Source organism: Triplophysa dalaica, chromosome 3 (assembly GCF_015846415.1).
Source record: "Triplophysa dalaica isolate WHDGS20190420 chromosome 3, ASM1584641v1, whole genome shotgun sequence".
Lineage (NCBI taxonomy): Eukaryota > Metazoa > Chordata > Actinopteri > Cypriniformes > Nemacheilidae > Triplophysa > Triplophysa dalaica.
In genome coordinates this window covers 382,610-408,193 of record NC_079544.1, presented here as the reverse complement: position 1 = coordinate 408,193, position 25,584 = coordinate 382,610, and the positions used below count along the sequence as shown (strand labels likewise).

The 25,584-nt window shown below is 40.8% G+C and overlaps 1 protein-coding gene across 1 annotated transcript; it reads left to right on the top strand.

Annotated features, from left to right (window-relative positions):
* On the top strand, positions 1 to 23,365 carry epb41l3b (erythrocyte membrane protein band 4.1-like 3b). The gene is given in 23 exon segments (XM_056743150.1): positions 1 to 126; positions 4,486 to 4,640; positions 6,194 to 6,370; positions 7,440 to 7,544; positions 7,635 to 7,677; positions 7,752 to 7,827; positions 8,169 to 8,387; positions 10,289 to 10,376; positions 12,355 to 12,399; positions 12,726 to 12,878; positions 12,971 to 13,068; positions 14,390 to 14,565; positions 14,641 to 14,792; positions 14,984 to 15,146; positions 15,149 to 15,543; positions 15,775 to 15,825; positions 16,406 to 16,441; positions 16,829 to 16,897; positions 18,533 to 18,619; positions 18,701 to 18,799; positions 18,909 to 18,989; positions 20,583 to 20,684; positions 22,298 to 23,365. Coding segments are annotated over 22 exon segments (2,565 nt in total). The 5' UTR covers positions 1 to 126; positions 4,486 to 4,496; the 3' UTR covers positions 22,304 to 23,365.
* The last annotated feature ends 2,219 nt before the right edge of the window (positions 23,366 to 25,584 follow it).

The following is a 25,584-nucleotide window of genomic DNA, read 5'->3' as shown; positions in this document are numbered from 1 at the left end:
CGCCCCTCAGTCCGTTGACTCCGCCCCACCTGGAGGAGAGCGGGGTCTTGTTTCTGCTGTAGCCGCTGTCAGACGCTCCGCGGCCGGGAGGAGAAGAGCGCGACACCCGAGGAGACAGCATGTCCGGTAACGTCCACGCGTTGTTTGTTTGTCTTATGTCATGCGTTAAGTGATATCACATTCGTGTTTCGTTCCACCGGCGCAGAAGACTGACAGAACCGAATGTTCCTCCGTGATTCTCCTGTTACACAATCTTGTGTAGTTACAGAACGTCTGCGTGAAAATAATCATATACGACCGCGCAGATCCTCAGTTATTTCCTCAGACACGCGAGATATTTCTCTGTCAAACACATCACGCGTTAATACAAACACACGAGTGGAAAGCGTGATTTCTGCAGATGTTAACATACATGTTCAGAACTACACGACATCACGACACAAGAACACCGGCGTAAGTGCGTTAGTGAGTCGACGCTCTGATTTGTTGATTCGATTTGTCTCGTGCAGTGTGAACAGATGTAATGTGTGTCAATCGACTGATGATTGCTAATCAATGTTTTCTATCGATGGTTGTATATTCTGCACGAATGTTTGATGATATATCGTGTAACTGTTTTCATTTTATTGCTGACTGGATTTAATTCCGCGGTTTACTGTTTTTCTGCACTTTTTTGGCCACAAATTGACTCTAGTGTCACAGTAGTCAATGCATTTGTAGTCAAATGTCAATCGATCTGCCAAAAACACTTTTACTATAGTAAAATCATTTGAATTGTTTGGGTGTAAATATAAAGTTGTTTACATTTAGTCATTTGGCAGACGCTTTTATCCAAAGCGACTTACAGTGCACTTATTACAGGGACAATCCCCCTGGAGCAACATGGAGTAAAGTGTCTTGCTCAAGGACACACTGGTGGTGACTGCTGGGATTGAACCAGCAACCTTTGATTTACCAGTTCAGTGGTTTAACCCACTAGAACACCATCTCCCTGTTTAAGGAGAAATGAGTTATTTCTTTCATGGATCGTTGAGTTTTATGTCTTCTATGAGTCTTCTTCATGGGGTTTAACTACAATGAATGTTTTGCAAAGATGTAGAAGAGTTTTATTGACATATTTTCTGTAGTGAATTACTGATCTTAGTTTGAGCTCATAATGTCATGATGTTTCTTGATTGTTTTATGAAATATCAAATCGAATGTGATAAACTCTCTTTCACGCGTAATTCGTTACATAGAACGTCATTACAGTTACATGTACAATTAATACATGTTATATATATATATATATAACATGCATGGGGTGAATACCGTTTTCGAGGTATACCGAGGTTTATAGAGTTTAGCTTTCAAAACAACTCAAGTTGTCTGTGATACGGTTTCTAAGGTATGAGCTGTGTTTACAGAAAGTCAATCATGCAATTTAATGTTTGATGTTTATCTCATATATATATATATATATATATGACAACAATATTTGTATTTAAAGAAAATTTAAAGGCTTTCTTTTTACCTGACACACATGTTCTGTATGTTGGTTCCAAAGAAAACTTATAGAGTTCAGTTGAAAAGTTGTTTTTGCATACGCAGATATTTGGAAGTAACACATTTTAGCTCCGTGATTTTTTGATTAAGGTTATTTTACCGCCAAATCTCATACCGGCCCATGTCTACTTGTGAAGGCAATTTGGATTAAGAAGTTAAAGTGATACTTCACCCAAAAATGAAAGATATTTGGAAGAATTCTTATAACCAGACCGATCTCGCCCCCCATTGACTCCCATAATAGGAAAAAAACAATGGTAGTCAAAAGTGCCCCAGAACTGTTTGCTCTCCGACATTCTTCAAAATATCTTCTTTTGTGTTCAACAGAACAAAACAAATGATAAAGTAATTGATCCTACAATGGAAGTCAATGGGAGGCAAAATTAACATTCTTCCAAATATCTTCTCTGTGTTCATAAGAAGATTGAACTCATCTGTGCTTTAAAAAATTGAAAGTGAACATCAGTGTTTAAATACATTTATTGTCTGATGTCAAAACTAGATGTTTGTTGTGTTTCACTCATGATCTATGATGTGGGTTCACATGAGTGTGTAAGGGTCAGAGGTCAAGGAGAAACTATATAATGTTGAGTGATGGATTGTGTAATGAAATGAGGATGATTGATTGATTCACATTCACAGTGTCTCTGTTATCTGCTGTGACATTAAAAGGTTGATTTTACAGAACACTTCAAATGATTCAGTCATTACAAACTCAACGTGACGACACGGCACTGATGAATCTTTCCTCCTCTGTTCTCTCTGAGGTTGTTTTCCAGACGTTTAGAGCTGGTCGGTGCTTTATTTTCTCTTGCGCTTGACTTTGATTTTGAGTTCATCAGGAGTTTGACATCAGAGCTGCACTTTGACACATGAACGCAGGATCTCTCGTGACTGTAACACAAGACACGGACAAGTTCCACGCTCATGTTCAACAGGGCAACAGATTCACATGTTTTACTCTATACTGTGATTAAAGCCGTAAATAAGCGTTGTTTTCGTCACATGTTTAGAGAAAACTGTGTTTACATCCAATGAGTGTAGAGTCTAGAGTCATTATATTTGAAAACAGATTTTGTCATTTAACATTTAGTGTTGTGTGTTTGTTCTGATGCTCATATTTATTAAACTATCTCCATGATTTGGACTGAAACAACTAAACACAGGATAAGTTGCATGTTGAAGCATTAATCAGAAGTGACATTTAGAGAACTGCATGTCTGCATGAACATGCAGCGTGTGTGTAAATCACGGGTTTGAATGCGTATCACATGCTTGGGCCGCTGGACCTCAGAGCTGCTGTGATCTTTGAGTGATGGTGGTGAGGAAAACCCCAGAGTGTGTGTGTGTGTGAGCCCATGCTTGTGTGTGTGTGTGTGTGTGTGTGTGCGCGATGCTTGTTTGTGCGTGTACGTGATTGCGTGCCCGCGTGTGTGTACGTGCACTTGTGTGTGTACCTGCGTGCGTGCCTGTGTGTGCGCGTGCGTGTGTTTCTGCCTTAATGTGCGTGAGTGCATATATGTGCGTGCATGTGGGTTTCTTCCTGTGCGTGTGCATGTGTGTGTACGTGCATGTGTGTGTGTGTGTGTGTGTGTATGCGTGCATCTGGGTTAGGGTTTCTGCCTGTGTGTGTGTGTGTGCGTGCGTGCGTGCATGTGGGTTTCTGCCTTTGTATGTGTTTGCTTGCATATGTGTGTGTGTTACACCTATGGACTGTCCCTACGGAGATAATAAAACATACAAATGTGTGTGTGCGCGTTTGTGTACGTGTGTGTGTGTGTCTGGCATAAAGTGAACACACATTGTTTATTTCAGCTGCTGTAGTGTGTATAAACTAACAGAAAGCTTTTAGTCGTGCTAATGTTGATGTTTATTGTCATCTGCTGTAAGTTTAATCATCAGAAGTCAGTGTGTTGTGTTACTGGATAAATATTCAGTTCTGTTCAGCCAGTTCTCCACTTTATATTTATTTATATATAGTGTGTGCGTATGTGTGTTAATTTGTTCATCTGATACACCGTGATTATAGAATATGTGATTTTTGCATTCCTGGGTGTGCAACGTGTGCATGAGTGAATGAGTGAATGAGTCGTGATGTGTTTGGTGTAGTGAGGTTATACACACTATATAGAATGTGAGTCTTTGAAACTCATCAAATCATAACTCGCTTGTATTTTACTGCCTGATAATAATAATAATAATAATTCTGTAAGTACTGTAAATATGAATGCATATTTTTGACCTTTTTATTTTTATAGACTAAAGCAAAATGCGCACACACATATTGTCAAAATTGGAATATTTTAAAGCCACACTATTGATCTTTTGCTCACGGCTCCCCCATGTGGCTGAGAAGCGTAATCGACTGTTTCCAGTGGTGTAAATAATGTCGCCGTATAAGGTTCCCCGTGGGCAGATCGACACGTGAGGCAGTTAAAGTAAGCTGATGGAACCGGCGAACGCAGAAGCGTCATTTTGTAACCATGTGGCACAGAGTAATTTGCTCGTATTTGATAGTAAAATGTGTGTGCGTTAATAAATGTCAATCACTTGTAAACAGGGAACGCATGCGCGCTCATTCACAATTAGCATAATCCCACTAAAAGAATACAGAACGTTTTAATATTTTACACGGCATTTACACGTGATAGTGTGCGGATGTAAAGTTCTTTCCTACCAACTAAAATTTGGGAAATTACGAACATTTTCATGAATACGAAAATTTACGTCAGGATGACTTTACGCAACATTTACACACAAAAAATTAGTTCTTTGCTTGTTTCATGAATGATGGCCATTATCTTAAGGTCGAAAAACTACAAAGTGTTGCTTTAAGTTTTCGGCAAATCAGTAAGTAGGAAATTCAGAGTCGCCTGATTTGAAGTCTAGTGTTTTATTCACAAAATGATGAATGATGAATCTGTGTGTGTGTGTTTTCAGTGTAACTCGTCATGACGACAGAAACTCAAGTCAGACCGTGTGACGATCGCCGGCAGCATTCACAGCGAGAGAGAGAAGAACTGCACATCTCATCCTCTGGACACATCAAAGCGGACACACCGTCAGCATCACACCTGACTCATCATACACGACAGGTCATCATGTTCATCATCTTTACTAGACATTAAAACATCCCATACAACGATACTAAAAAGGAGTGGGTGAAAAAAATCGATTCACATTTGAATCGCGATTCAGTCCTCTAGCGATTCTTATCGATTCAAAGATTTCCAAGAAAAAAAATTCTAGTTAAAATAACAATCGTTGATGTTGTCTGAAACAAAAATGGCAGAACTCTTTTGCGAGAGCGGTGCGGCACCCGGCCAGTCTAGAGATCGCACAGCATAAGCTCAGCAACAGCGATGTAGAAATACGTCGCCCCATTTTTTAGCGAGGGCAAGTTTTGGGAAATACTTCAGATTTGATCAACTCTATGGTAACTAAAATTAGTAGATTATTGCCAAAAAAAGAAATCAAGATTTGATAATGATAAAGTAATGATTTTGCTTCGTTTATTGTAATAAAAATACTATAAAACTTAGTTTTTCTTTTATAAAAAAGTCTCAAGGATCACCAATTGTTGTATCAAGTTTGGTCTGTACATCAAATTTTGATGCATCTGTGAGGTTTATAGATGTGATATTGCAAAAATCCACTAGGGGCCCATATCCTATCCATGGGTTTTGACACTTGTTCTGAGATTTGACCACAACAGACATTGAGAAGTTTTTTTTTACTTTTCCAATTAACAGACAGAACGAAAAAATACACAAGCACAGAAACAAAATAAAAACAATAAATTTGTATTAAAACTATACTGTGTGAAGTGAAATTACATGCAATCCCACTCTTTAAAAAAAAGAAACATTAACTCTTCATACACACATTATTCTATAAAACGGGCATGAATTATGTTTTCTACAGACTTTCCAACGATACAGTGTTTGTCACAATAAGATAAGAATTCACTTGCAAAATCTTTAAGTAAATCAGCCGGATACAGGACGGGGTCAGTTAAGGGGCTAAACATATATCACATCTAATTTTGAGAAAGAATCGTAATTAAAAACTGTGAATGAATTTTTAATTGAATCGTGACCTCAAGAATCAATATGAATCAAATCGTGAGGTTCCAAAAGATTCCCACCCCTAATACTAAAGATCCTTGTGGTCTTTACATGTGTGGTACTGCTGTAAAGTCACTGTTCATCATCGGCTCTAGAAAGCAGATCACAGAGATTATGTAACCTGATTAAAAGATGAAAATGTGTTTTAAAGCGAAGCAGTGAAAGGAAACGGTCATGTGATGTGATGCGACAGACTGAATGTTGAGAATAAGCCTCAGCTATCGTCTATAAGCGAATTGTCAACACGCCTCTCAAAATTTTTGCTACGGATATGAAAACGCAGAAAATTTAACACAGCCCAAAATTTTTATGACGGATGAAAATATCGTAGGCGTTGTGTAAATGAGTCATTAGTAAATAAATACTTTTTGGAGAGAGTCATTTGTACATTAATCTAATTACACTATTTAATATGTCGTTAGTAACTAGGATTCATCACTTTTTCATAATAACTCACCCAACATTGATTATGAGTTGTTGACTCGGTGACATGACACCTGTTGTCATTTTCTGTGTCTCAGCAGCGGTACGGAGGCGACGAATCAGACGTCACTTCACCAGATCACCCGCGCCATCAAGACGACGACCGCGTTTCCCAGAAGTCTTTGAGCAGCAGATTGTCGTGGAGTCACAGACTGAAGAACATGGAGTGTAAAGTCACACTGCTGGACGGCGCTGACTTCACCTGCACGCTAGAGGTGTGTCGAGATTCACACGCGTGAACACATGCCAACGTCTTCATCTTTTAAACTCACATTAATGCTCAACAATGAAGCGTAAACGGCATGGGCGTCGGAAGCACAGAAAATGTGTGTGTGTCCTCCCCCAGAATAACCTCGAGTTAAAACCATGTCAGATTACCAACAAGTTCAGTGTGTGAAGAGAAGTGGTTGTGACGCAGGTTCCAATCCACCGATCTCACTCTTCTTCATTTTCACATCACACATCAGATCATACAGGCAGTTTTATTCTCAAGAAGAAAATGAAATATTTGAGATGTGGCTAACAGGTGTTTAACAATAAAGTGTATGGCATGGTTAGGGGTAGTAGAGAGGTCTTTATTGTCACACTTACTGTCAAGGTATAGACAGAACCAAAACCCAGGCAGGTGAAGGGTTAAACACAGACTTTAATATAAGACACAAAACCAAAAACTTCCCACAAGGGGGACAAAACAAGCAGGATGATAATTCCAAATAATAATAATAGTCCAAAAACGAAATGGTAATCCACACGAATATACGTAATCCACAATCACAAGACCGGGAGCACAGAGGAGTATACAATGTGAAATGAACCGACAAAGACGGGAAAGAACAGCACTATATAAAGGGAACCACTGACGAGGGATAATAATACAGGGACGGTGAAGGACAGGTGACAAGACTTCACATGAAGGGAGACTATCAGGAAGATGGAGAGACAAGGGGGCGGAGCTAAAACCAAAGACAAGAGAACACGCAGCGAAATGTCAACACATAGCTCTTGTAACAAACTCTTCAGCGCCTCCACTGTGGCGTAATGCCGCTACTGCAGTTACAAATGACAGTCTGTTTAATGATCACATTGTTTTGTTGAAGGCACTCAACATCATTTTGCAGAGAGATAAGACCGATTTTCTGATTAGAATAAACTAATAAAGAGTAATAAGTGCAGCGCTATACATGTGTCTGTTTGATTTTGACACAGGAGAGATCTCGCTGAAAGTGTTGATGTGTTTATCGTCGTCTAATGAAATGAACAGGTTTATGTGTTGTTTATTTCCAGAAGAGAACTAAAGGTCATGTGGTGTTTGATCAAGTCTGTGATCATCTGAATCTTCTGGAGAAGGATTATTTCGGCCTGATGTACCATGATGCTGAAGGCCATAAGGTTCTGTGGGGTTTTATTCTTGTATTATTATTATTATTATTTCATATCTGAACTCTTTGAATGAACTCAAATGTTTTCTTCTGCTCACAGAACTGGCTTGACCTCTCCAAAGAGATAAAGAAACAGATGAGAGGTATGTCAGGCTTGATGAACACACATGGTCATGTTTAGCTCTTGTAGTGACTGTCTTCACGCTGGTGTTTTCAGATGATCTCTGGAGATTCTCCTTCGGTGTGAAGTTTTACACGCCAGATCCAGCACAACTCTCTGAAGATATCACCAGGTGTGTGTGTGTGTGTGTGTGTGTGTGTGTGTGTGTGTGTGTGAGTTCTTGCGTGCCCTCGTATGTATGTGTGTGTGTGTGTGTGTGTGTGTGTGTACATGCACGTGTTTGAGTATGTGCGTTTGTGTCCATGTGTTTTTTTATGATTATTTTTTAATCTTAATCTTTTAACTGGGGGTCAGGCGTGAGCGTCCAATGAGAGTTCTATATCGACAGATCATTTGGTCTACACTTGTAGTTTTGAGTATATCTTGATTAGAATATTCCGTGGCTTGTAGATGAAGGTGGTTTTGTACAGTATTTTGTGTGTTGTGTTCATAGTGCGTGTGTGTGTTTCTCAGGTACTTCTTGTGTCTTCAGTTGAGGGATGACGTGCTCTCGGGTCGATTGCCGTGTTCTTTTGCCACTCAAGCTCTGTTGGGTTCTTACATGCTTCAGGCCGAGTTAGGAGATCATGACTCTGATGTTCAGGGGTCTGGTCATGTCAGCGATGTGCGTTTAGCCCCAAACCAGACCAAAGAACTGGAGGAGAAGGTGACGGAGCTACACCGCAGCTACAGGTCAGATTCACATCTCTCACTGTAGTTCATCGAACACACTCTCTGTTAGGGGTGGGCGATCTAGAAAAAAAATTCAAATCACGATTTTTTCCAGATAGATCACGATTCACGATTTTATCGCGGTTCTTCTTCAAGTTGGTTTTAAGACTATTTTGCAAATTAAAGGGGCTTCAATAAAGCCAAACTAAGTCCCCATATAAAAATATACTCTTTACCATTTATATTATGAAGAATATTTTAATCAAGTTAATATTTAATGCAAGTGCAAGACCATAAATCAGCTGTTAGCAAAAAACTTTACATTTTGAATTTTGTTTTTCATCTTGTTGCGGCACTCGGAGTAAAGCTGTGGAATGGGCGTGGAGGATAAATATTTTTGGCTGGGTATTTCGTAACGTGGATCTACGACTTTGAGCAGTTTTTTAAAGCCCTCATTTTCCACAGTCTTTATGGGAATCATGTCTTTGGCCAGGTAAAATGCGACCGCGTCAGAGACATCTTTCCAGCGCTTGCTCATTCTGTCATACGGATACGGAGTTCCTTTCTCAAATGGTTCTTTCGCTAAAGTCGTTGTTTAAGCCCTTTAGTTTCCGTATGCTTGGTTGTACCTGATTTACTCGCGTGGGATCCCTTTATAATTTGACTGTCGGCATACTCTTTCAGTCCCTTTATTTTGAGGTGGTTAAAAAGGTTCGTTGTGTTGCCTTACGACGCTCGAATCTTATCATTGCCACATTTGCAAATAACTGTTGTTTGGGCTGTGTCAGTTGGGGAAAACCCAAACCATTTCAATATTACTGATGGAGAATTTTTTTTAGGACCAAGTCCTCCGTTTTTCCCTCCATCTTCACTGACCGCGTCACTTAATCTTACTGAATTCACAAGCAACGTATACGAGCTTGTTAATATGGCGCAATCTATCGCAAGTATGTGGACGAATTCTATAGAACAGCACTATATAGGACGATTTAACGATTTTCCCGAAAAAGTGGATCGTGCAGTCATTTTAATCGTTACGATCTAATATCGTCATATCGCACACCCCTACTCTCTGTCACTCAGACCTACACTTTCACACTCCTAGTGTTCATTCATCCTGGTGTGTGTGTGTGTGTGTGTGTGTGTGTGTGTGGGGGGGGGGGGGTTACTGAATTCATTAAGTGTGAAAGTCTGAACACACAAAGACTCACTCAGATGCTCAGCGCGTATCCAACGGACACACAATGCACTGCTTTGTTCATTCACTCTTGTGTTTATTCAGAAGTCAAATGTGTTTCTATGAACTGTTTTATGTGATGTCACAGGATCTCTCAGCCAATCAGAATGTGACACAATCCATAAGATTTCTTGTGCTTTCTGTGCTTTGATAATAATGATTGTTTGCACATACAGTATATTCTGTTCTTTTCTGGAGGTTTTCATCATCTATGTGTGTTTGTGTGTGTGTGTTTGTGTGGGTGTTGTGTTAAAGGTTTATTTTGCAGTATTTATTTGTGTGTGTGTTTTTGTGTGTTGTGTTAAGCAGTATTTATTTGTATGTGTGTTTGTATCTAATGTAAATGGTTTATTTCACTGTGTGTTGTGTAAAATGTTTATTTTGCACTATTTATTTGTGTGTGTGTTGTGGAAAGGGCTAATTTTTTGCTGTATTTATTTGTGTGTGTTTTTGTGTGTGTGTGTGTGTGTGGATACACGTGGGATATCTAGGCAGGTGTGTGTGTGTTTATTTTGTATTTATTCGTGAGTGTGTGTGTTGTGTGTGCGTGCGTGCGTGCGTGCGTGCGTTGTGTTAAAGGTTTATTTTGTATTTATTCGTGAGTGTGTGTGTTGTGTGTGCGTGCGTGCGTGCGTTGTGTTAAAGGTTTATTTTGTATTTATTCGTGAGTGTGTGTGTGTTGTAGAGGTATGACACCGGCTGAGGCTGAGATGCATTTCCTGGAAAATGCGAAGAAACTGTCTATGTACGGGGTGGATCTACATCATGCTAAGGTACGACTTGTGTATTTATAAGACCCACACAAACTGTGTGTGAGAAGATGAGATTGTGCTTGTGTGTAAAGATTTTGTGCACGTATACAGCACCGATCCTAGACGTCTGGGGCTGAACAACATTTCTGTGTTGTTTATCTCCAGACAGTGTTGGGTAAGTTACTCTGAAAAAGTAATGAATTACTAGTTACTCATTACATATTCAATAGTGTAATTAGATTACAGTCCAAATTACTCTGTCCTGAATGTATTTAGTTAATTATTACTAATGACTTTCTATATCCTACATCCACCTTGATTAGTTCAGTGATTCAAGGATAGACATGAAACGGCTTATTAAATTCATTCAAATAATATTATTAACTGACCAAAGTATTACAAATGTGAGAATTATACATTAAAGCACAGATTTTAAAGTAAGACTTTGAATTTTGATGTCAATTACACTATTGCACATGCATATATTTCACAAAGTATTTAGTTTTATTACATCAAAAGTAACTGTAATTTAATTACAGAAAACAAATGAGTAATCCCTTACTTTACTTTTTCAAGGGAAAAGTAATTAAATTACAGTAACTATTTACTTAGTAACTAGCTACACCCAACACTGTCTCCAGGAGAGAACTAAAGGTCATGTGGTGTTTGATAAGCAAACTTGTGAGGGGCTCTTGTACAAACAATTATAATAAGATAGAAACATTACTGTCAACTATCAAAATATTAACACACTTAAACGAATAAAGACTGAAAGACAAAAACATATTACACTGAAGGTCTTTGCAATACAGTCTGAAATGTTGGTTTGTTCGGTGTCTATGGATTGTCAAAATGCGAACTACGCATGCAAAAAAATGCAGAATATTAAAACCAGTCTGAATCTTTTTATCTATTTTACTAAGATGATCAAAGCATGATAAATAAAGTTTACTCATACGAAAACACGTCAACAATTCTCTAAATGTGATGGCACAAATGTGACATATTTCAAATAACATATTATCACAGACAAATGAAATACAATCTTTACTTCACTTTAAATCACTTAATTTATTGCATACTTTGGCTAAATAAGGCTTGTACAAAGTACTTTTTGAGTTTTTAGCTCCGTTTTGAAGCATTATTCATTTGTAAAGATGCAAATGAGTGCATTATATGCATATCATTACCTGCCGCCCGCAGCATGTTTTCAGAGTAAGTAACCGTAATTAAATAAATGAAGTATTAAAATGGATCGGCTCTGCATGTATGTGTATGTTTGATGTGTGTGTGTGTGTGTGCTCTGTGTTGTGTTTGATGTGTTGTGTCTTGTGTAGTGTTGCTCCTCTCATCATCAGCTGTTGTTGTCTATTCAAACCTTCATGACACGAGAGGTTGTGTGTTTCCTCATCATGACCTTTGACTGTGATGAATGTCTCAATGCTTTTACACATCTCTAATATAACACTTGTCCAGCACATCTCTCTCTCTCTCTCTCTCTCTCTCTCTCTCTCTCTCTCTCTCTCACTCTCTCTTTGTGTCTCTCTCTCTCTCTCTCTCTCACCCACTCAATGTTGTTGATGGTCATTCTATATCTTTGATAAATTCTGATTGGCTCCTTCAGCCCAACACAATTCTCTCTCGCTCTCTCTCTCTCTCTCTCTCTCTCTCATTGCGGTAAATGCTCATTCAAGAGCTAGATTCTGGTTGGCTCATGCAGCACAACACAATTCTGTCTCTCTCTCTTTTCCCCCTCTCTCTCTCTCTCTCTCTCTCTCTGTCGCTCTCTTCATTTCTCTCTCTCGCTCTCTTGCACTCACGGTCTCTTGCTCTCACCCACTCTCTCTCTCTCCATTTCTCTCCCTCTTTCTCTCTCTCTCTCTCATTGCGGTAAATGCTCATTCAAGAGCTAGATTCTGATTGGCTCTTGCAGCACAACACAATTCTCTCTCTCTCTCTGTCCGTGTGTCTGTCTCTCGCCCCTCCTCCACTCTGACAGCTGGTTGGCCGGTTGCTTGAGCTCTTTGCAGCTCTGCAGGAGAAGGTAAGATGCTGCATTGCTGCTCTCTGCACGTGTGTGTCGTATGATTGTTTTTCAAAGGCGTTTGTTGACACGTGTGTTTGGATGTTGTGTGTGTGTGTGACTGCACTGGAGTAGATAATGAAGGTTTCTGTGCGTGCGTGTGTGTGTGTGTCACTCGTGCATCCTCTGTCCCTTTGTTTCATCTCATCATCTCAAACACACGCATGAAAACTCACTGCAGAGAATTCACGATGTCACGTTTCTCCCGCTGAGTCATGCCGACAGCGTGCGTGTCCGTGTGTTGTGTTGTTGTCCAGCAATGATGTAGTGATTTGTGATTGGTTCAGGATTCAGAGGGGGTGGAGATTATGCTGGGAGTGTGTTCCAGCGGTCTCCTCATCTACAGAGATAAACTGCGCATCAACCGCTTCGCCTGGCCCAAGATCCTCAAGATCTCCTACAAGAGGAACAACTTCTACATCAAAGTCCGGCCGGGAGAGGTGAGACCCGTGTGACGGACACTTGCTAATAAATCTGATGGTGATGTGACTCGCAAAGTTCTGAAAACCATCATCATCATCTTCTGATTTAGCTTGAACAGTTTGAGAGCACGATCGGATTTAAACTGCCCAATCACAGAGCAGCGAAGAGAGTCTGGAAAGTCTGTGTGGAGCATCACACCTTCTTCAGGTGAGAGAGAGTGAAATCTTGTTTTTTCTGAATAAAAATGGCACTTTTATTTGCCATCACTGTGTCGTAACATGAAACAAATGTTGTATTATCTCAGTGGTTCCCAACCTGGGCTCCGCGACCCCCTTAGGGAGGCCAGAGTTCACATGAGGGGCGCGAGAGCTGACATACATTGAGGTTAAAAAATGCTGCATAAAATGTTCCACAAATCATGTTTTAAAAAAATAAGGTTCTTACAATGCCAAGATAATGAAGTAAAAAATAGTTATATCTTATAAAATAATTATTTCAATTTCCGGCTCCATTGGCAGACATTCACACAGAGCTCTGCAGTAGCTGGAAGCAGTGACATTGGCTGTTCTCGCTATGAGACTCACGTGAGAAATGTCCTCTTTCAGGCGTCAACGTTTGTGTCAACATAAAAATCAAAAGGAAAAATAGTTCCAAGTAAGGAAGGAAGGAAGGGGGCGGGAGCCGGCGAACATCAAACAACTTTTATCAAAATAAAAAAACCACAAAACAAAGACGTTTGTGCCGCCCACACAAACATAAAACATAACATAAAATCCAGACCTGGTCCTCTCTCGTCGTACACTCCTGTCACTCCTCCTTTTATGCTTCCGATCCCGTCCGTGAGAGATGCGAGACCGGTGCAAAGCACAGCTGTCACTCATCACTCGCGTTACCGGCCTCACGTCGTTCCCTCACGGCTCTCGTCCCGCCTTGATCGCTACAAACGTTAATGCGCTGATTCTGCTCTGACAAAACCTACTTAAATTGAGGTTTATTTGAAGGACAAGACACTTCTCAAAATGTGTGTTCTGTGGTGAACAATTGGTAAACGACAGCATGAAACCAAGCAAAATGAAAAGACACATTGTAAAAATAAGCAGTAATTGCCTGAAAAATAGCCTGAACTTTTGTTTGAGTATTCAAATTTTTGTGAGTACTGCTACAGTGCCTCAGATTAACAACTTTAAAGGACATTTTCTCAATATTTTCCTTTTTTTGCACCTATCTATCTATATATGTGTGAGTGAGTACAGATTATGTGTACACACTCACACAGGGGTTTGGGGGCTCCGATTGTCACATATGTGCGTGGGGGGGCCAAAGGAAAAAAGGTTGGGAACCACTGTATTGTCAGAACAAATCACACCCATCAAATGTTTTATTTCTAATAAGGAATCAGTTCAGCAAGAACAAGACATGAAAAAAGCATATTTAATAATAAATAAATGTAACAGTGTAATGGGTCAGAGAGAGATCCAGTAAAGAGATCTTGATGGATGGATGACGATGCTGTGATGATGTTCTTCAGGCTGGTGTCTCCTGAAGCCCCTCCCAAGAAGTTCCTGTCGCTGGGCTCAAAGTTTCGTTACAGCGGCCGAACTCAAGCTCAGACGCGTCGAGCCAGCGCTCAGATCGCACGCATCGCTCCTCAGTTTCAGCGCACGAGCAGCAGACGACACACGGTGGCCCTCGGCATGGACAGCGGTATAACACCAGCATCACGTGACCCGTCACCTCCAACCAAAAGTGGGACTGATGAACCATGTTTTCTGTCATCAGCACCGCTCGGCCATGACAATCCTCCCGATGCTGAGGACGACCTCATCGCCACAGAAACCCAGGAGAAGAACACAGAGGAACCCAACTCTGTGGAGGAGAACAAAACGAGCGCTGAGGAATCGGAACAAGCCCCACCCACTTCTATCACCAAGGTAACAGTCTGTTGTTGTTTGATCAGGTTCACGTCCGCCGTGCAGAACGCAGTGCATTCTGGGATGTGGTCCTCTGTACTGATGATCGATTTGGTGTAGACTGAACTGTTCTTCTGCTCTTCTTCCGATCACACACGCCTCCGTGTTTCATGTTTCACACCCTCCTGTTTCTCACACATCATCATCATCAGTCGAGCGGGTACACGTCCGATCCGTTGGGCTCTGAACTCTCCCTTCCGTCCTCTCCCGTCTCATCCACCAAGGTCCGGCGGAGGCACAGGGGAAGCGGTCGTCAGCGCGCCGCCTCCGTCAGCCCGGTCAAAACCACGGCGGGTTGCCGACGGCGACAGGCCCGGGCGATCGTAAAGCGGCTCTGCTGGAGGAGCGAGCGCTCCTGCTGTCCGCCCGTAAACAGAGGCTGGATCAGAAGCGCGGCACGCTCTTCTCTTTCTCTCTGCACCTGCCCGACCTCTCATCGCTCCTGGACGACGACGGCTACCTGTCATTCCCCGACCTGACGGAGCTGCGCTTCCTGCCCGAGAGTCTGCATCACTTCATGCCCATTAAATCTCCCTCTCTCATCCCCTGCTTCCTCTTCATCTTCTTCTTCCTGCTGTCCACGTCTTTCTCCGTCCCGTACGCCCTCACGCTTTCCTTCCCGCTGGCGCTGTGTCTGTGTTATCTGGAACCCAAAGCGGCGGCGCTGAGCACGTCACTCACACAGAGTTTCCAGGACAGCTCAGATGAGGAGGTGTGTCTTCGCTCAGGTTCTTCTCATCATCCGTGTTTGGAGAGAATGTGTGTGTAGATGAGTTCATAGATTCATATCTCGTCTCATGGGTTGCGTTTCTTTGCGTTGAGTCACATCATCACGTGATGTTCATCACCTCCATCGTCACAGTCTGAGTGACATCATGACGTCTCAACCCAACCTTTCTTTCTTTTATTGCTGCCATGTCGGGGAAACATTCCTGGATTACAGACAGACAGCGATCAAACTGACTTTGCTTGTGATGACGACACTGCAACTGAGGTCTGTGCGTGTGTGTTTGTGTGCGCGTGCATGGGTCTTTGTGCTTGTGTGCGTGCGTGTGTGTATCGTATGTGTGTATGTGTATCGTATGTGTGTGTGAGTGTGCGTATGTTCGCGCGTACTTTAGTATGTGTGCGTGCCTGTGTGCCTGTGTGCCTGTGTGTGTGTGTGTGTGTGTGTACATCGAATTTGTGTATGCGTGTGTGTGTGTGTGTGTGTGTGTGTGTGTGTGTCTGTCTGTACGTGTGTAAGCATGTGTGTGTGTGCGTATGTTCGCGCGTACTTTAGTATGTGTGCGTGCCTGTGTGTGTCTGTACGTGCGTACGTGTGTAAGCGCGTGTGCTTGTGTGTGTGAATGTATTTGTGTCTTCTTACCAGTTACACAGCTGTACAGATATTTTGTGAAGGCTCCGTGACATCCAGATCAGATTGAACTTTTACCAGCTGTACTTTATAAACATATTCATGTCAGCATTGATCTTTCTAACCTTCTCTTCAGCCTCTGATTGAATGAGAACACAAGGTGTGTGTTGTGTGTTTGTTTGTGTAATATGTGTGTCGTTCTCTGTGCTGATTGTAGTCGGACCTTGAGGACGACTGTGAGATGAAGACACAGGTAGAATCTTCTCTTTCATCATGTCTTGTGATCATCATCACACTCACACATTGTGATGTGTATTGTTCTGCTGTTGATGATGTCACAGCTCTGTGTGAGCGTGTGTGACATCATCATCACCTCTTGTTTGTTTGGCTTTTATAAGTGATCCGTCAAGTTTACTGATGATCAGACTTGTGAAGTCTGAAGTGTCTCTTCTCTGAATGTGTTTATCAGACGCTGTCATGTGTTGCAAGAGGATCATCAGGCATGAAAAACCTCACAACATCATTGTTTTTGTGTGTGAGCTTGTGCTAGTTGAACATGAGTTCTGCATGTTTGCGTGGCGTGTGCTTCATTTGTCTCATTATAACACGCAGTGTTGTGTTGTGTTATGTGTCTGTTTAGATGTCAGAGGAGGTGAAAGCTGATGAAGCGGAGGATGTTTCAGTGAAGCAGGAGCCCGACACCGATGCTGTGAGTTCATTACAAGTGTTCTTTTCTGTTGTCAATGAATAAACTCTGCTGATCTGGAGATGTTTTATAGTCTTCCGCATCGCTACACTTTCATCTTTCATTGAATTCTTATTGTGTACATGCGTGTGTGTGTGTGTGTGTGTTTGTGCGTGCATGCCCTTGTGTGTGCGTGTGTGTGTGTGTGTGTGTGTGTGTGTTTGTGTGTGTTTGTGCGTGCATGCGCTTGTGTGTGTGTGTGTGTGTGTGTGTGTGTGTGTGTTTGTGCGTGCATGCGCGTGTGTGTGTGTGCTTGGGTGCGTGTGTGTGTGCGTGTGTGTGTGTGTGAGTGAGTTTGTGTTTGTTTGTGCGTGCCTGTGTGTGTGTATGTTTCTGCTTGCATGCGCTTGTGTACATGCGCACATGTGTTTGTTTGTGCATGCCCGTGTGTGTGTTTGTGTATGTATCCTCTTGTGTACATGCATGTGTGTGCGTCCGTGTGTGTTTTTGCTGGCGTCTGTGTGTTTTTTGTGTGTACGTGCAGAGGTGTGCGTGTTTGTCCGTGCGCATGTGTGTGTGTGCCTGTGCTTGTGTGTGTGAATGTGTGTACATTTTCATCTTTCGTTGAATTCTTATTGCCACATTAAAGGAGATGAAAGACATCATGGAAGGATATTGATTTATTATTCTGGGTCATGAAAAATTATGCCTACAATCTTGACGCTTCTAAATGGTGTAACAAACATCTCAGGAAGAGAAGGGGATGTTGAGCGAGTCCTCTTGTGTGTCAGACTGTAGTTGAGTTACAGGAGCAGTCGTCTTCTTCTGAACATCATGAGGAGCAGCCGGAGGAGAGAGAGATGAAGACACAACAGTCTGGACTTCACAGAGTTTTGTCTCCCTCTCGTGGTGATAAAGAGAAATATCTGCTGGCTCTGAATGAGGCTATAGCGATGGGCAGACGCTCTTGCTTCCAAACAGAAGAAGAAAGTTGTGCTTCAGACAGAAGATGTGTTAAAGTCATGTTAGTGAAGCAGCTGGAATCTAAACGCTCTGATCAGAATGAAGAGAGACCTGTGATGTGCCGTCAACAACATGATGATGATGATGATGATGATGAAGAAGTGTCTGTTCAAGAGCAGTCAGTGAGCTCTGAAGACCACCAGGACGAGCCGTCACTCATGTCTCCACAGGAAGTAGAGGAGGTGAAACAGGAAGTGCACAGATGTCGTGTATCTCGTGTGTGTGTACCATCAGCTTGTGGTTCTGCGTGTTTCTGCAAAAGTTCTCCTTCTTCATTGAGATCTGTGTGCTTATATCTGCACCTCACCTACACACGCATGAACACACACCTGAACACGCCAACAGCTGGACTGAGTTTTATGAAATGACTTCGTTGTTGTGTGTATCTTATCCTTTTTTTATGTGTTTATTGCTGTTTTCTGACTTCACGACAGCACAGATTCACGTCTGCGTGTTTGTCTTCTGCATCATCACAAGAGACACACAGTGACTGCACACACACACCTTTAGCCCTAATGTCACATTCTCAACTCATTTTGTGTTTCATCATCATTGAGCTTCTGTTCTCTAGCATCAGTGGTTTCACTCGACACTCATCATATAATCTGATTTGAGATGATGTTGATGTGATTGCAGACGGAGGAGGCCGCTCAGGATGAGCAGGTGAAAGCCATTCCTGTGGTTCACACAGAGACAAAGACCATCACATATGAATCCTCAGAGGTAACACAAACACACACAATCTCACAGAACACGCATGAATATTCAAACACGTGATGATAACATGTCTGTGTCTGTGTGCAGGCCGATGCCAACGGAGACTCGGGTCCAGGAGTTCTCATGAGCGCTCAGACCATAACATCAGAAAACAACAACACAACCACCACCACACACATCACAAAGGTCTGTGACATCACGTCTCCTGACAACATCTTGCTGTCCGTTCACTTTATCAATCTTTTATACGGTGAGTTTCTATGAATTGGTGTGGTGTTTTCTCTCTGTGTGTCAGACGGCGAAGGACGGGATATCAGAAACACGCATCGAAAAGAGAATTGTTATCACAGGAGACGCAGACATGGATCACGATCAGGTAAAGTCAGAATAAACTTCACACACGCAGGGAACTTAACTGTTCTGAGATCTGTTTTATTGACACAATATACTGATACTGACAACAAACCTGAAGAACAATCAAATCAACATTTATTTATAAAGCACAATAACACCAACAGAAGTCGACCACTGTGTCCTCACAATATCATACTCAAATTAACATAAAAAGTTAATATATGTAATGATGACCGCAATGCAAATGAGATAAAACACCAATGAATGAGGAGGACTTTATGAACAGCTTGGTCTGGTCTGGTTTAAAGCCTGTTGAAGCTGTACTGAAACTGTCATTTTCACCTTCAAGCGTTTGGAGTCCATTGAAGTCACTATATGGAGAAAAATCCTGGAATGTTTTCATCAAAAACCTTCATTTCTTTTCATCTAAAGAAACAAACACAGAAACATGTTGGATGACATGAGGCTGAGTAAATCATATTCAACATTTCTTTTGAAAGTGAACTACTCCTTTAACCTTCAAATTCAGATTCTGCTGAAACCTGAAGATTATTCCACAGTTTTGGCCCAACAAGTGAAAAAGTTCAGTCACCTCTCCACTTTAACCTGAAACTCATGAGCGTCAACAGTCTTTGTCCAGAAGACCTCAGAAATCGAACAGATGAATTAGGAGCTGCTCCAGTCAGAGATTTGAAAACAAAGAGTACAATTGAAATTCACTTCAGTTAAACTTGAACTCAAATATTCATTTTGATTCATTGAAGCAAAATAAACTCAATTACAGATGAACTTGACAGCTATCATTATTAATACTTACAGTTTTGACAATAGTGTAGTTTAGTGTGATTTATTGACCAAAACAAAACAAAGATCTTCATCAAGACCTTCACTAAGGCCCGATTCACATTTCGCGTCTCTCTGCGTCCACATTCGTTATTTGTAATGTTGATTTCTTTTTTATGTTTTTTTTATCTGGCCTTATTGTATTTATTTTCATTTAAACGGAACACGAGAGTGTTGAAGTGTTTGACGAGTTGAACCTGTTTTATACTAAGAAACGCATCACATGTGGTGTTAGATGCTGAATGATTTCATCACAGTGATGTCATTACTGACTCTCTCAGAGAACAGGAGTTATACCATGGTCTGTTTGAATACTGGATTGTGATTGGCTGGAAGGTGTGCATTAAAAGCCTTTAACACACGGGTAGCTCCAGTCAATTTGATTAAATTTAAAATGAACTGACAAAATAACACTCATATATTTACCTGTTTGATCTAAAATGACACTGTAAACATCAATAACAGATTTAACTTGGCAAATGACCGTGGTATAAGTGGGATAATCCACGGCTAGCCGTACATTAAAGGATTTTAATGCACTTCGTGTTGGGTGGTTATTCGCCTCCACGTCGTGCATTAAAATCCTTTAATGTACGGCTAGCCGTGGATTATCCCTTACATGTTTCATGTCTGTGAGAGTTCATGTGAGGATCTTGATCTATGTGCTGAGGTGTTTTATGATTTGTGTGTGAATTGTGACATTGGTTGCGGGATGATGATGATGATGATGATGATGACGGTGGTGACGGTGTTGGTTGGGTTTGCGTCTCAGGTTCTGGCTCAGGCTATTAAAGATGTTAAAGAGCAGCATCCTGACATGTCTGTGACTAAAGTGGTGGTTCATAAAGAGACTGAGCTCTCGACTGAAGCGCAGGTAAGCGCAGGTGTTTCTCATCTCTCATGCGTGTTGTGCTCTCTGCATGACTCCAGCTCTTCTGGGTTATATGAGTGAAACTGACTGATGCTTTCATGTTTGCTGAGCACATCAAGAGCACGCTTAACCCATGCGTGCAGTAGAGAAGATGCATATCACTTCTAAACATCATCAGAAAACTTTTTCACGTTTCGCTTTGACTTGTAACACTGCTACGGCTGGCTGTAAATCTCCTCAGTGCTCCAACGCTTTCCTTACTAACAAGTTCAAGTAATCAAATCTTATGTCATCTGATGTGGTAAAACGAGAGATGCACAACATTATCACCAGGTCAAATTGACACTCAGAATCCAGTTATTTATACACAGCAAACTTGTAAAAAAAAAAAAAAAAAGAACACTATCAAAGTGTGGATTATAGATTATGTTTGACCTTTAATTGTTAATTTGATGGGATTGTTCTGAGTATTAATATCTGGATGCCGTATTAGCATCTGTTTCTTTAGGCCGCTATGCGAAGGTCGTCGGCCATATTGGAACGGTGCGAGCTGGTCTGTGTTGCAAAGTCTGCAGCTTTCCTGTGGAATTTCCTGTGGAATTGCAAGCCGGACCGTTAACACTCAAGAGCAAGACTGTGCATGATTAGAAAAACATATTTGTCGGTGCTACACTAGCACATGACAACAATGAATGGGTGTACCATTTTTTACAAAAATTAAATTATTTCACTAACTGGGAGCGACGTCAGTGGACTGTTCCAAGATGGCCGACGCGTCTACGTGCCAGAAACGCTTGAATCAGGCATCTAGGTGTTTATATCTATGGGTACAACAGAAGACATTATATTCAACAGTAGAGACTGGTGTAATTCATGGAGAAACATCATTACCTATCATGGTCATGAAAAGATCAACGGCTTTATATTCCTGTTTGTTTGAGGTCATTTAGAGCAAGTCAACAGATTCTTGTTATCATGACTGATGATTATGTGTTCTGGACTTTAAGATGATAACACAGGTTTGTCAGCGAGTTGTTTCATCGTATAAAATCTGTTCAGACATTGTAGATCAGCATTTGGAGAAAGTGTTTGTGTCAGGCTGTTGAGGTTAACCGGCCGTCGAATAACATCTACATGATTGTGTGATTTTAGAGTGAAATTCAACAACAAACGCATCAGGCAGTCTCAACATTAACAGCTGATGAACCTTTACAACTGCTTGAGATCATCAGCCATCATTCTATATTATCTGTCTGCGGTGTTTATAAGACTTGACATGTCCGTCTGTACCCAGAATCCCTTTCAGCATCAGTCTGTGACTCTTGTGTGATTGTCATGTGTTGTGTGTTAGGAGCTTGCAGAACAAACACAATGCGTTTCGTGCGGATGTGTTCATGAAGTCATGTAGTGTCTGTGTGATTGACAGAGAGAGTTCTCGGTGGACCAATCGTGTGGCTGAGAATCTAAACTGCTGTACATGACTTCATGTTTCTCTGTGACTCTGGCATGTGACGTTTGTCCCATCACACCGCTCACGTCTCATCTCACCGGCTCATGTTTTTACATCACGTTAGCCCTGTGAAAACTCTTGGACTGATTCATCTTTCTGTGTTTAGGAATAATGTCCAGACCTTTCCATCAGGACCTTTGACCTCCGACGACACAAGAGGTCACTCGTCTCATCACATCACGGGAAGAACAGAGACCTGCGGTCAGGCGACCGCAAAGCAACATAAAACATCTTTGACTGCCTTAAAGATCTGATTTATCACAATGATTTCAAGTGTTTGATTTTTAGCGTATTTATAGTCCAGTGCGTCTCTTGTAAACACAATGTAAAGAGAAGAAATACCAATTCTATTCGCATGAAGAAACTGAGGCCTGTTGAAATTGAAATTCTCTTCACTGTAATGAATCCTTTTACTTTCATTTCCATTCTTATTCATCGTCTTTTATTGACATTTGCATAAATCAAAGTCTAACCGTGATGTGATGTTCTAATTTAAATCTTTGTTGTTTTTCACGTGTCATGTAATGAGCTAAAGAGGATTTTGTATTACAGTTTTTGAGAGTTTGAGGCCTAATTTTCTGCATTCAAATATACTTCGACTCATTTGAATAGTGTGTCTGTGCACAGATATTATTTTATGTCGAGGTTTAGATTTTGGAGTAAACCAAGACAATTCGCTCATTTATCAAATATAAAGAAGCGCATAAAAGATGTGCCATTATGACGCCGTGAGCTCTGCGGTCAATTATCAGATGAACAACTCTTGATTTTAAGCCCATTATAATGGTATTTAAAGTTTTGAAGCTTAAACAAGTTTCCTTTTCAGATGATTTCTACTCGAACGTGTTTGATGGCAGTGGATGTTTCACACTTCTGCTGTGTGTTAACGGATAAGAGTGTTAATGAGTGATTTTAAGGGCTTTTAGTAATTTTGTAACTCATAAAGGTTTATTTTTGGCACTGTGTTCAGAGAATGAGCTGGATGAGCTTTGGTACTAACACACACACACACACACACGTTTGAAACAGAAACCTGTCTTGACCTTTGACCTGCCATACCTTTCATGCTAAACCTGACCCCCACACACACAGAAAATGTGACATCCACACAGTGAGAATTCAGCCGTGTGATTTCTTGTTTGTATTTTGGAATAAAATATTGTTGAAATCTGAACAGTTTGTGTTTTTTGCTCATTTGAATTGTTGATTTGAAGTTCAGTCTAATCAGTAATGTGATGTTTATTTCTGCATTGGGCATATCATCATTATTCTGTATATACCTCACTGTCAGCATCTCCACCAGAGGAGGACATCATCCGCAGTCATCCGTCTCCTCATGTTTCTGTTTTAAGGTCAGCATTCACTTCTCTTCATTTAAACACATGAGCTTTTAAACATGCGTGTGGATTTTCACCTGAAGTGTTTTTACACTGACTGTTTACTAGTTTATAGGGCTGTCAAACGATTAAAATTTTTAATCTAATTGATCACAAGGTTTCTTGAATTGATTTCGATTAATCACAATACTAAATATGATTGAAAAATTCACGTTTCCTGTGTAGCCTACTGTTCTCAGAACAGAAAGATAAATGACAAGAAGCAGATATTACATTTGTCTCTTCTTTTTTATTATTGACAAATCCCCAAAATTATTTAGATTCTAAACAATTTTGGCAATTTAGCCATTGCTCTTAGCAAATACAGGATAGGTGAATTGAATGTTTTTCTTTTCGAGAAAATCTATTTTTTTCTTCAAACTTCCACTTGTGTGCCACGGTTTGAAACTGTTGAGCACATATCTCTGTAAAGTGATGCTCTTCTGTTTTCATTAAGGTTAAAGCAAACGACATTAGTTTCCAGGTTTCCAAAAAATAAAAATAAAAAATACATTAACCCTTTCTCTCAACAGATAGTGGTCTAGCTTTAGTTGAAACCAGTAACTCTGTATTGGCACCTAATGTATTATGGCTTCTGTATGAACTTTCGCTTATTGCTCCTAAACTCTTTGTTAGTCGCTTTGAATAAAAGCGTCTGCTAAATGACTAAATGTAAATTTAAATGTTTTAGTGATGTGATGCGCCGTCACACACCGATTATTGTTGTTTCTAACGGAGGTCCAGTGGTCTCCTGACAAAGTTACATATTCCGCTGAAGTCAAATCCTCTTCCTTCGTTTTCTTTTTAGCGTCATATAGTCTGTAGATTTTAGTCATCACTGTGCCTCTCGACGGTAGATTGTAGAATGCGTCTAAAGTTGCCGCTTTCAAAACTTCTGCGAGTCGCGTGTCCTCGACAATATTAATCAGTTTACAGTTCTTGTTCATCCAGAGGATCGACGGGTTCTTCCGACACCTCCATCTCGCTCGTGTCAGCGATGATGTTTACGCGACGAGGGTTTAATTGTGGGTAAAACATGGCGGGAATGCGTTAATGCTTTAATAAAATTATCGCCGTTAATTCCAGAAATGAATCATCTCGCGTTAACGCGTTAATTTTGACAGCCCTACTAGTTTAATAATTCTAACACAGTTTATAGTTGATAAAAGCACACCATGGAGTACAACTAAAAGCTAAGAATACGTCATTATACTTGTCTATTTTCAGAGTATACTAATATCATTCTACAAGAGATGAAACGGTATTTTAAAACAATTATGTTTTCTTCTCGCTGCCTGTGACGTCACATGCAAATCGACACAAATACACCGGACAATTTATCAGAACTCCAAGGATTATATCTTAGTATTATTTTATTTAAAATTTAAATAAAGTATGATTAAACATTAAAAATTAATGTTATATTATAATATAACGGCAAAGTCTATCGTATATATCCAGAGTTAGAAAAAGGGCTCAGAAAATCATCGTCACAGGAAGAGCAGGTGTCTGTGTGCAAGTTGATGATTCAGACTAGTGAATGAATCGGTTCAAATGAGTCATTCGTGTGCGAGTCGTTCTGAACGCAATGTGTGCTTATAATGGCGAACTCGCTGTGTACAGTATTCTGTGATTTAACGATCCAACTGCACATCTAAAGACATTACAGTGATGTTCATTTCATACATTTCATGAAATTAAACGTACTTAGATGTAAAACAAACAGCCGTGGAACACAGCTAGCTCTTGTTCTGCAGCTCTTGTTAGCGCTTCAGTGTGCTGATATTGAAACAGCGCCTCCACTGTGGCGTGATGCCGCAACTGCAGTTACAAATGACAGTCTGTTAAATGCACGCAACGTCCTTCTGAAGACACCCGATTTTTTTCCGAGAGTCTGAGGCGACACCACATTTGATGGAGGCGACCGCCTCTAATATCTCTATGTAGTTAAAACCTTCCATAAAAACCTATGAAAGTATTAATAAAGCCATGTATACAATGTGTACGTCGTTTCAAT